General features: G+C 41.0%; 2 protein-coding genes across 3 annotated transcripts in view; one reads left to right on the plus strand and one right to left on the minus strand.

Annotated features, from left to right (window-relative positions):
• Positions 1-3,276: 3,276 nt before the first annotated feature.
• RGS9BP (regulator of G protein signaling 9 binding protein) lies at positions 3,277-5,394 on the minus strand. The gene has a single exon (XM_075282052.1). The coding sequence runs from the start codon at positions 4,917-4,919 to the stop codon at positions 4,206-4,208; it is 714 nt and encodes a 237-aa protein (XP_075138153.1). The 5' UTR covers positions 4,920-5,394; the 3' UTR covers positions 3,277-4,205.
• Positions 5,395-5,951: 557 nt separating this feature from the next.
• ANKRD27 (ankyrin repeat domain 27) overlaps positions 5,952-12,366 on the plus strand; it is a 52,260-nt gene continuing 45,845 nt past the window's right edge. For both annotated transcript variants that reach the window (XM_075282053.1, XM_075282055.1), the window contains exon 1: positions 5,952-6,025. The gene's annotated coding sequence lies outside the window, so the exon portion shown is untranslated. The remainder of the gene's footprint in view (positions 6,026-12,366) is intronic.

Below are 12,366 nucleotides of genomic sequence, written 5' to 3' on the forward strand. Positions count from 1 at the left end.
AGGCATATGTTACTATGCATGTCACCTGCAAGCTAAAGGCTATTAAACTGAAAACTTCTGGCTAAATGGCATAGTAAAGAATTGCTACTCTTAACTACAAATATAAAAAGCTAATTATTGATTAAAAAACACTGTGTGAACCGGCCTGTGATTTGTAACGATGCCAAATTAATTAAGATTAATTGTGTCATAAAAGACTAATTTAGAGGAGGCTCAACTACTGGGACCCCAAGCCTTGAGAATTAAGGTTTCTGGTCCCCCAATTTCAGTGCGAGCTCTCTCCACTAATGTCTATGGAAACTTTTGGCCTGTGTGGAAAGAGGCACAGAAAAAAACAAAAAAACAAACAAAATACTTCCTGTGTGTACCAGGCCTTAGTGCAAGCATTTGGCACAGAGGAATGGAAGACAGGTCCACTAAGATATAGGAAGCAGATTAACAGCAGTCCCACTGGGAGTAACACACATATCAAGATTCAGTAAAATATCTTTCACCAATAAATGAACTTCGACTACAACACCTGAAAATCCCTACTGTACAATATACAGGTAACCAGCACATACAATATATGACATCTCCAGTATTACAGTAATGGTGCAGATCACATCCGGTATAAGATTACACTTGATATACATGTCATGCAGAATTATCAGTTATATTTGTGCTCAATGCCGTATCATTGTTGTACATGAAAATGCTACTGTCATGTGACCTTAGAGTGAAGCACAATGTTTAGGCAATAGCTACAAGAGCAATCATTAGTGCAAGGCATGGGCAACCCCTTTAAGTCTAAGGCCTCACATTGCCAAAATGCTTTTTTTTTTTTTTTAGCCAAACCCTAGTAGTAGTGACTGCAGAAGGAATAGGAAATATCTAGGAAGCTCTTATAGTTATCACTTCTGCTCAATCCATTCATGGCTTTGGCTCAAAAAATTGCAGCAAAATTTGCAAAAAACAACGACAAAAAATCAGCTTTTCCACAACGTGAGGCTTTATCCTAATATGGGAGCTGCTCCCACTCCCAACATCTCCCCAGTGTCCATGTTTGAAGAAGAAGCTGCCGTCAACCAGACATTCCTTTAGCATTATTTGGTTACTATTTAGACTTACTGGCTTTATGCTCATAGGCCGGGGGCCCCACATGGCGTACACACAAAGAATTGCGACGTGGATGGGATTGTAAAAACCACGCTGCAGACAAACCTCAACCGGCCTGGTTATGGAAATCGCAGCATGTCAGTTGTCATGTCAATTGAAACAGAGGGTCCGCAGTGGAAAACTCTGCAAACTTTCTCTCTAAAGCGCTGCGGGAAGCCACAGATGAGCTTATATTTGTCATAAATTCTCACTGGTTACTATGGGTGACAAGGACGTATTCTCTGACACAGGTTCACAGCTCCAACAAAAAAAAAAATGGCTACGGTCACAAACAAGATAAGGGGTTCTCCAGGATTTAGTGAATATGACTCAAATAACTGAGCATGTCTAATGTTCTTTGTAACATACTTAATCACCATGTGGTGTTCATTTTTTATAGTCTGCTGCATTATTCCATATCCTTGAAGCACACTGGCCAGATACAACCCAAAAGGCCACCCTTTTGGCCTTTGACTGGTAAACAGGGACCCATTGATCTGTTGCGACAGGAGCTTTCCTATTGCATATGGTAAACATACACTAGAGATACAGTGGGAAAAGAGTCTTACAGTTTCCGTAGGCTACACGGACACACCTATAGTGGGTTTTTTTATTGTCTCAATAACATATTCATGTGTCATCTGTAATCACAAAAAGACTTGTATAATCCCATGTACTTGTATGGATGAGCCTGTGTCTTTAATATAGATGGGAATAAGACCTGGTCCATATTTAGTAAAAAAACTGTAGTAAAAACATAATAAAAATATAAAATAAAGTATAAAAATAAAAACATAGTAAAAACTGGGGCCACAGAAATGAATGGGTTCATATAGTGTACCATCTGTAATTACAGATATTAAGATGCATAGAACAACTATGGTCATATGCATAAAACCATATGTCATCTCAGGGTTCAGTACTTTACACCAATATTTTGCAAAAAAAAATGACGCACAGCGTTAATAAATTTTGTGCGTTTTACAACTCCACTTAGCCATACCTACTCCACTGCGTGTAGACATAATGGGAGAGGGGCAAAAGATGCCCTGGCGATCAGCTTGGTCTTGGGGGTGCTGGCCTCATGCACAGGGGTTTCCTTGGTGGACAACCAATTTAACACTGGTACTGGCAAACATAACTTTAACTGTAGGGTTGTAGGGGAGAATAATAGCCTTTATGTGAGGATAACGAACAAATATATATACTCTTCTTTGACCCACATGTGAAACATTGTTCTTATTTGCATTGGAGCCTCTATCGCAAATGCTACTATATTATATGCAAAGAACAGCACAACATGTCAAGATCATCAAAATGTCAGGTATTTTGGAAATAGCCATAAGACCCATCATAAGTTAATAGGACTCCATTTGTTGACTGAGGTGTTTTATTGTGCAACTGTTCTGGAGCAGCAAAGTTTCTAGTGTTTATGGCTTGGACCACACGGGATAAATGCGTGGCGATATTTCCGTCAGGTTGTAAAACTGTGAATAATAAATCTTTTTATTGCCCCCCATGTTTCTCGGCAAAGGCTGAAAGCCACAGGGAAAACACACAGCGGAGACATTCTGCGGGATTAAAACCCACAGCACAGGGAACTTTAAGCTACAGGTTTTAGTCGCATTGCAGAAGAGAATAGACCCACTGCTATTACTGGCCTATAACAGAAACCAAGGTGCAGATGTGAATACAGCCTTAAAGTAAGCCACATGTATAAACACCTTGTTCACTCCTTGAGGACATTTTAACGTGTGCTCAGTTCATTAAGCCCCATTTATAAATCCCAAGAACCTCTTTGATTTACATTACAGCAACATATGTTAGATTTATTTAGTCACAACATATGACAAAGTTCTGTAAATGGAAGCATCAGATGGCAGATTACACCCCCCAATTGTGTTGTATGCTGTTGCTTCAGACATAGGTGACAACATCAAAACCTAAAGGGGCATTCTATTTTCCTTTATATACATATAACAATAGTTTTTATTATTGGAGAGAGCTGGGTTTACATGTAATAACAGCCATCAAAGTAAATGAAACCCCCCCAAAACAGATAACAACACTTTTTTGTTGTTGCTGGGGAAGGACAGGAATAGTAATACCCCTTTTTGTGTTCTTTTTCATAAAATACTGTATTCACTGTGACTTCTATCTAGGCTTATGTGACATGAACCGTAATGCACAGATGTGAGAATACTGGAATTGCTGTTGCTATCCGGCAGGGGTGTAAGTAATCAAATAATTTCCAGGTTGCTTACAATGCCCTATGTTATGTGTCTCTACCATTGTATTGCTTGAGGATTTTAATTATCCAGCACTTGTACTATGTCACTAGGAAGCCATCTCATTCTTATATAACAAGCCCTAAATACGTCTAGAACTGTGCCGTGCTTGTGCTATATGGAAGACTGTTAGTTCCAAGGTTTAATACAACATCCCACCTTGTACATAGGTCAATATATCTTGAGAATAATAAAGTCATCTGCTGGAAATACTGAGGGTGGCTAGGAAGTAGGGATCTTCTGTAAAGGCAATGCACAAAGACATAGCATGCAAGCAGACGTGCTTACTCTCCACAGTGTTTCGACCCTTTAGCTGCCTGTGGGGGTCAGCATATGCTCTGCAATGAAATGGATAACACTGTTGCTTTAAGGATTTAGTGGTGCTAGTGCAAACGGAAAAATGGCATTTCATTTGGTATGATTTCTACAGATCAAGCAAACTTCTAAACCTATATTTCTGCCATGCATAACCTTAAATTTAAAAAAAAAGAAAAATATAAGTTATGTAGAGAAAGGAATAATATATGCATAAAAAAAAGATGTGGAATAGAGCTGGAATCCTCCGATAGAACCGGGCAGTTAACAGATGGGATGATAGATGGTAAATCTGGATTAAAAGGTTGGATCCATCAGCAGCAGGTTCCATAATATACAAAATGTAATACTGTTACCCAATGATTGATCCTTCTGCTGGGTGCCAAAGGTAAAGGTCAAAACATTTTTGGCTAAATGTAAAAAAAACAAACAAAAAAACCCAATCCATGGCAATAACATCTCAGCTCATGAAAGTTTTACCACGCAAACAGCCAGTACAATGGCAATAAAGAGGACTGCGCTAAAGACCACCCCAGCCAAAAGTTTACTCAGGTCACAAATGGCCTTGTGCTCTTCTGTAGATATGGTACCAGGAGATGATGCCCCAGCACTGGTCGCACACTTGAGTTCAGCCCCTGGGTTCTGCTTAGCTTCCACAGTCCACTGAGGAACACCAACTTTCATTTCCATCTCGTGCATCATCTCATCTACTTGTTTGATCTCATTTTCCAAGTCCTTGAGGTCCATCACATCTATATTGTGCTCCCCATCATATTTCATGTTCTGAACACTCATGGCCCTCGCTGCCACACCTGAGGTACCCCCACTCATTCCAGTCTGTATGATGTGCTTTTTGGGTATATTTAAGGGGAACTCTTGACCAAGTTCTAAAGCCCTTCTCATATCTGTCTCAAGGAGGTCCATGCAAGTTGAAAATATGACCCATAGTCTTTCAAACTCAGCCTTATCTTCTTTGCTAAGACTGGTGTCCTTCAGAGTGCATGTCAGCTTATTCCTATTGGCCACTGCTAACTCCTGGGCTTTCTGGCGAGTCTTCTTCAACTCTTCCCGTAGGTTCTGAGAGTCCGCGGTGCCACCTATGGTGAGTACCAGATGTCTGTAGCATGCTGTCACTTTATTTAGCGCATCCAGTAATGCCTTGCACTCTTCCTTCAGCATCTTTGAGAAACCAATCCCAACCGATAATGAAATTGAAGAAAACCTCAAATACAGTTGAGGCAACTGGACTCAATCAGGAACATACTTCAGAGAATGTCCGTGGGCAATTCTGAAAGTTTTGCATCTTTTGGCAGTGGAAGAACACAGTGGCAATATTATTCTGGAAGCTAAACTCTATGAGAGGTTACAGTCTTCTTGTTACAAGTTATGCAAGAAAATTATCAGCAGCAGAAAAAAAGATTTCCAGATGAAATTGCAGTTATCTTAGAGTTTGATGGTTCCAGAAATTCTAGAAAGCAAATGACCAAATGTCTATAGGTTCCTCTAGAGTTCTATATTAGCAGGTGCCTACATCTATGCCCCACATCCATCCTCAGCTCTTCATTCCAGTATCCAGCTCTATACAAATCCAAAGTCTTTTGGCTGCAGCCTCCAGGCACTCAGCAGGGAGCTGTCCATACATCCTGCTCTCAGCTCTGCACAGCCTGGAATAGTCACCACCTGCAGAAGTCACGTGACGACAACACACATTAAGGAGGGGGGACATATGACCTAGTCAATGTCTGCAGCCGCCATCTTTGCTAAGGGAAGAGTAGTGCTTATTCAACTTTTACGTGAAATATCATAGAAATTGTGGAGCATTTGTGTACAAATATAACTCTTCGGACTCCGCGCCTTAATTTAAATTTTTACTATACTGTTGTATATTTAACTAGCTTATATACTGTAACATATTATTTGCATATATCGGTTCTAAACTATGAATATTGTTAAACTAGCTGTGACTATTATAAAGCCATAGGAAAATACCATATTTTCTTCAGTTTTCAGTCAAAATAAAGCATCCAGTTTTCCAGACTCAAAGATGGCCACCGGCACTTGCGTCTCAGTGACGTTCCCAGTTCAGCGCCCTCTAGAGCCTCTGTACATGACAGACTCGCCCCTAGCTCGTTTTGATTGGCTAAAAAGTGTGTCAGTCATGTTGAAACTGATGTTCATTGGCTGCCTTCAGTGTTGTCCGTGCAGCTCTGTGCTTTGCTTTGAAGAGCTGGGTTAAAGGAGATCGGCTCCTGCTGAGGAGGGGTAGCGGTATGTCACCGTGCTGAGTGAGTACACAAACTTTAATTCCGTCACCGGGCGAGGGGCTTGTACAATGCTTGTGACCGGTTCACTTTAAATACCTTTGTGGGGGTCATCTAATTCCATGTAGATAGTAAGGGCCACAGGGCCCCATTGTGGGAGGTGCGACAAGCGTGAGCTTGGGTTTCTTTACATGGAGCTACACTATAGCTGCTGCAGAAGCTCCTGAGGCCAGGACATTATGGCATGACCACTGTACTGCAGAGCCAGGGCTATATGGCCGACCACCTGTATACTAAGGTCCTGGTCACATAGTGCGATATTTACCTGGCCTGTGACTTACAACTTTCAGAACAGTCATAGTGAATAGAATACGATTTGCCTCCTAGAGTTCCCCTTTAAACTTTACATAACTTCCATTATTATTGGTCATTGGGAGGAGGGTGATGGTTACATCAGTGACAAGTTATGGACTTCTATCTATTGGTTATTTTGTGAGGAGTCCCCCCCCCCCCCGGGATGCCATCATTTTCTCTAATATGTCCCACAAGCTGGACACTATTGGCAGAAGAAGTCCTCATCAGAGTAATAGGAAATTCCCAAAACTCTCTTTCTTGTGAGCAGATCACATGTGAGGACAGAGTCTCCGCAGCGTCTTACATTCCTCACATAATCCACTACCTGCTGTGTTGCAGAAATGGCAGTCCTGGGATTTGTACTTGCTTAAATAACAATTTCCATGGTCTAATAGTATGGGATTTTCTCCTGTTTATATATTGATCAAGTGACACAATAAATATAATGTAGTGCCATACAGTGCTCGTGTAAATATTGTGTCATAGAGCATTGTTCTTCTTTATTTGTCCTATATAGCGTTCCTGTTAATAATGTCATATAGTGCCATACTGTAGGTTCGGAGTTCCTCATTAGTGTCATACATTCCTCATTAGTGTCATACATTGCCTGTATAAATATTGTATCTTAGGGCTGAGCAGCACCCATATAGCGCTTTATTAGCACCATGAAGTTCATATATAAATGGTGTCATGTGGTGCCTCCTTTAGTACCGGGCAATGTCCTTTACAAACTGTCATGTAAAAAAACAGATGATGGCATGCAGTTATTGCCATACAGTGAGTGCGAGTAGTTTTGGGGGAAAATGGAAGAGTTTGAGTCTGTGGTGTGGCCTACTAACTCTACAGCCCTGCAACGTACATTGTATCACTAGATATCTCTAATATCTTAAAGGGGTTTTCTGGACTAAAAATATGTATGACCTATCCTAAAGATGGGTTACTAATAATACTAATCGGTGGGGTCCCCCCTAATTATCAGCTATTCTGATTTGATACAGAGAATGGAACAGGAAGAAGGCAGTTCTGTTGAATGTGGGCTGATTGGCTGTACCAGGCCTGGCCACTACACAGACATCAGCGCTGTCTGCTTTCTGTTATATTCTCTGTGTATTAGATGTAGAGAACAGCTGATTGGAGGGGGGGGAGGGTAGACACCAACTGATCTAGTATTGATTTCCTATCCTTAGGTTCGGTCATGAATGTTTTAAAGTAAATTTAGTGCCTTGTAATTCCATGCCATGCTATATAACGTTATATGTGCCACTATATAAATAGTGCCATACAGTGAATCCTAGAGTGGCGCATGCACTAAGATCTTCAAGGTTGCCTGTGTCTCAGCAGAAACTGGCAATGCTGTGTACTTCCCATATATTTCCCATTCGTTTTGCAGCCATTCTTGGCTTTGACTAAAAAAAAAACAACAAAAAAATGCGTTTCCACAACATGGGGCCTTAACCTAAAGGAAACCTAAATTTTAGAATTTCAACATTAATAAATGTAATATTTTATAGATTTTGGGTCCCTTCTGTGAATTCCTGTACTGAAATCCACTTTCTACTTCTTATATATTCTTTTCCGTGTGTCTCTCAATACTTTCACTGGAGTACAGGTTCTATCAATGCAGGGAAGCTGAGGCCGGGAGAGTCGCTTCCCAACAGGGCATTATAAAAATGAGAACAGTGCTTTTGGTGTCATATATAAGATAAGATTCTCATCTTTCATATGACAAGATCACAGTTCTGACCACACTCTCCAGAGATATCACAAACAGAGCAGAGATTGGCATATTAATATGCAGCTGTCCTGACTATGCGTTATACTGATATTTCTAGAAATAATACAGATAGAATTGAGCCTCCTCTTTTATATGACCCCAAGAATCATTGTTCTATGTTTTATAATGATTAGATATAACTATTGGAAGTGCCCCCCCCCCCCCCCATTAGCTTTACTACATTATTAGATCCAATATATTCATAGTCCAGTGTAAAACAATGTACTGATTAAAGGGGTTGTCCAGGCAATATTTTAATATTTTAAATAGGCTGGGGATGGTAAAAAAAAAAAATCATATTCCCCTTTCCCTGGGGCTCTGGTGTCTCCAGCGTGGTCCTGTTCTGCCAGTCCCTTGCTATCTTCCGGCAGAAGTCTGAGACACATGACCGCTGAGGCCAATCAGCGGAAGGGATTTGAGACGTCACATCCGGTGAACAGCTTCACTTTGAAAAGATAGCCCAACAGAAGGACCGTACCGTGCAGGTAGGACAACGGAGCATTGGGGACAGGTGAGTATGATTTATTTATTTATTTATTTTTTACTTAGATAGCCCTCTAAGGCCTGTTGCACATGATGTACACTGGCTGTGCTTCTGTGGCCCCATCTATTCACTGGATGGGGGCCACAGAAGCACTGCTGCAAAACAGGACAGGAATAGGAACTGTCCTGAGTTTTGCTGCCCAGACTGTCACCCTGCACACTGATCCGTATAGTACACTGTCATGTGCATGGGCTGACAGAAATGAATGGGTCAGTGTGCTATCTGGTAAAAACCCAGATATCACTCTGAATATTCCCTACTGCCATCTGCTAGGGGCCTTAGGCCTTATTCACATGACAGTGACAATGGACAGTGCAGTGGCAGTTTTAAAATACCGTACAATGAGAGTTAATGAGTTTATTTCCCAGTTATAAACTGGTGCATAGGTGCTGTATATACCCTGCATGTCATATTGTTTTGTATACTCTTAAAGTCCCCTGGTAACCAGCTGACCATGTGTCAGTCTATACCGCAGTTCTGGCATTTTATTTATAAATGATTAAGCATGGTTAGGATGATCAGAGACGTTGAAAGAAATGAAAATGGCAGCCTTCTGAACAAGGGTTTTTTTTTTCTCATGAAACAGTTTCCTTTTTTGTTTGCCCCTTTGAACTTGAAGAACTGTTCTATTTTTGTCAAGAAGCTTAAAATATTTAGATACTTTGTAAAAGTGATTTTTTTTTTTTCTTTGTCAAATGGGTCAGTGCTGCTGAGGTGCAGGGAATTCTGGGAATTCATGGGTGTAAATAATTTATCCCTTGTTTATGCCGTGCCGAGGGGGAAGTGCTGCTAAAGTGCAGACGTTAATGGGTCAACTTCATAGCAATGCCAGGGTGTCTTATAACCATGATGCTATCACAAGACAGAGGCGATGTGGTGGAAACGGGAAAGGTTCATTGTATTCTGAGGTTCATTGCAGGTTTGGTGTAATAATGCTGGTCGATGACTGTGGCCATGAGCTCCTGGGCTTTACTGCCTTGCCTACAAGGCTGTATTTGTAAGATGCATCCATCTGCAATGTTAATGCAGCTTTGACCATACACGTGAGATATTTATCTGCAGATCATTGACAGATTCAGCTTATTTTAGTTGCATCTGCTGTAATCTTATGTGTATGACCACCATAGACATCAGATTCTCTGCAGATTTCCCCATATTTGGCTGTGTCTGTCAAAGGTTTGCAGATGAATATCTGATGTACAGCTGGCTTAAAGCAACACACCTACATAATTTTATTTTTTAAAGTTTTGCAAGGTACTCATGGAAGTAGACTCAGAATCTGCTATTGCAGATGCTGTCATCCATGTCTAGTACCTGCACCCATGTCTATTTCCTATTTCTGCAAGAAACCGCAGAGCTCGTAATACTGTATATACCTTACATGTGAGGATAAGGCCTTCACACCTTTTTAATGACCAAGTGCACAGTCTGGTTGTACAAATTAGCACTAAGGCACAAGAAAGACATTGGGATGATTAGCAGCAGCTCTTAGCCCTTGAAGGGCTGATCTCTTATGTCTGGAGAGCGTACAGGTCATTGTATGGGTTGGGGGTTTGACGGCTCTAGCATGATTAGTGAGGCTTGATCCTAACTGTGCCCTCCTGCCCCACCCTAGCTACACCCCTGAAAAAGCATGCAGTTCTTAATTATAACATCACTTTGTGAACCCAGCCTAAATGGTTAATTCATCTGACAGATATCGATCTCATCTGCTAAAAGGCGATCTGCATTGCATAAAAGCATTTGTGCAATTCAAAAAGATTGTAGATATGACTGTTACCTTCATTATGATGTGCCATGGTGCTGTAGTCATGTTCCAGGGCAGGGCCACCATTGGGTTCACTTAGGTTAGCGTCTTTTCCTCACCACTTCCTATGCAATTTTGCAGGTTACCAGTAATAAGTGAAATTCCAGGATGAATTAGTGCTTTCATACCAGTGGCCCTGTCCTACAGTACTGGACAGTACATTGTGTGGCAGCACCCTGTCAAAATATATATGTGAACAATGGCTGACTCAGTCTAACTTCATCGTCTGTAAAGTCCACCTGATGGTCAGAAATCTGTGTGCATAACCTTAGGGTTTCTGTTAGTCTCTGGACAGCACAGGGCCCTGATATGAGCTAAATTCAAGAAGGGTCCTATTTTTGTCCGCTTTGTGGATTGTGTTCAGTGTCCTCAATGAATGGGGCTGTGGAAGCATGGGCGGCCTAGCGGATAACATTTGTATGCCATTCAAACCCAGATCGGGGACGTGCGCACACACAGTCGTGTGCCTGTTGGTTTAAAGGGATCATGTCTTTCAAACACATTTTTTTTTTTCTCTTCAACACGTCAGAATAGCCTTAAAAAAGGCTATTCTTCTCCTACCTTTCGTTGTCTTCTCCTTGCTGCTGATCGCTTGAAATCCCGGATGAATCTCGTGCGCGGCAAGTACACGGACCCCATTATAGCCTATAGGGTCCGTGTGCTTAACTTCACAGCGCTTGCAGTTGCGTTGGTTTTCTGTTCGGGGGAAGGGGGGGTCCTCATGCGGATTCTTTCCGGACGGAAGCCAAACACTAATTTGAACTGACCCTCATAAGTGTATCTTCACACAGAGTTTTTTTATTTTTTTTTGCAGGCTGACTTTGAGGCAGACTTATTTCATCAATTTAGTTCAATGGAAGTTACTAGCAGGTAGCAGATAAAAGCGAAATTATCTATCTTCAGGTGGATTCTACTTTGAAAAAATGTTTGATTTCAATTTTTTTTTTTTTTTTTTTTATGCTTCTTTTTTTGTTTGCAGAAATCGCGAGCATTTTTTTAAAGGGAAGTTTCCAGGTTCATATAATGTGATTATGCAAACAAACTGTGACAAAAACACATTAAAAAAAGAAAAAAACACAATAAACTGCATCATGTAAAAAACATGTCAAAAAAAGTTTCTGAAGTGGATTTTTTCTGTCTGCAGAAAAACTCTGTGTGAACATACCCTTACACCACCGCTTACAACAAGAATGTGACACTGCACAAGCTTGCTGTTGGTGGAAAAGCAATGTCCCTATCCGACCAGTCCATTATTTACACATCTGTGTGAATAAGCTCTCAATGGGGATTGTCTTGGCTGGATACAACTGTAGCAGCACATCATCTGTGAGAAGTTGTAGTTCTGCATCCTGTGTTCCTCAAGCAAAACTGACATGATGGAAGTGGAACTTTGACAACCAATGTATAGCCGACTTTTCCGATCCTCCTTTTATCTGAGGAGATATACATGTGTGTGCTCTTGGGATATGCGTGGAATCTTTCCAGATAAGTGCAGCTTTTAATTGAGGACCAATACATCTTAATTGTCATTCTTCCCTCAAGCCCACAAAATAAATCACTTTTCAGCAGAATTGTCAAATCTCGAACTTAAGTGATCTCTGCAGCCAATTGTTAATGGAAAAAGCTTTTCCTTTTTTCATCTCTGTAAATGAATGTGATGGTTAACTCTTGTTTGTCTGGGCCGCCCAAAAGGAGAATAAGTGCGAATATCCCATTATAGAGTGCCTAAGGCCTATAAAATAAACCAAAAAAAAAAAAAAATCATAGTGCATTTTGGGTGTCTGTTAATTGGGGTCACAGTGTAACCTGCGGTGCCATTGGAAGCGGCTAGAATTTGTCCCCATTCTTTGTGACAGCTGCACTCGTGCCGGCGGTAAGAGGCTTAC

The sequence above is a fragment of the Leptodactylus fuscus genome, chromosome 7 (assembly GCF_031893055.1).
Source record: "Leptodactylus fuscus isolate aLepFus1 chromosome 7, aLepFus1.hap2, whole genome shotgun sequence".
Taxonomy (NCBI): Eukaryota; Metazoa; Chordata; class Amphibia; order Anura; family Leptodactylidae; genus Leptodactylus; species Leptodactylus fuscus.

What these genes read in the sequence shown, in the direction of transcription:
- RGS9BP (XM_075282052.1), bottom strand. Translation starts at nt 4,919, where the DNA reads ATGCTGAAGGAAGAGTGCAAGGCATTACTGGATGCGCTAAATAAAGTG.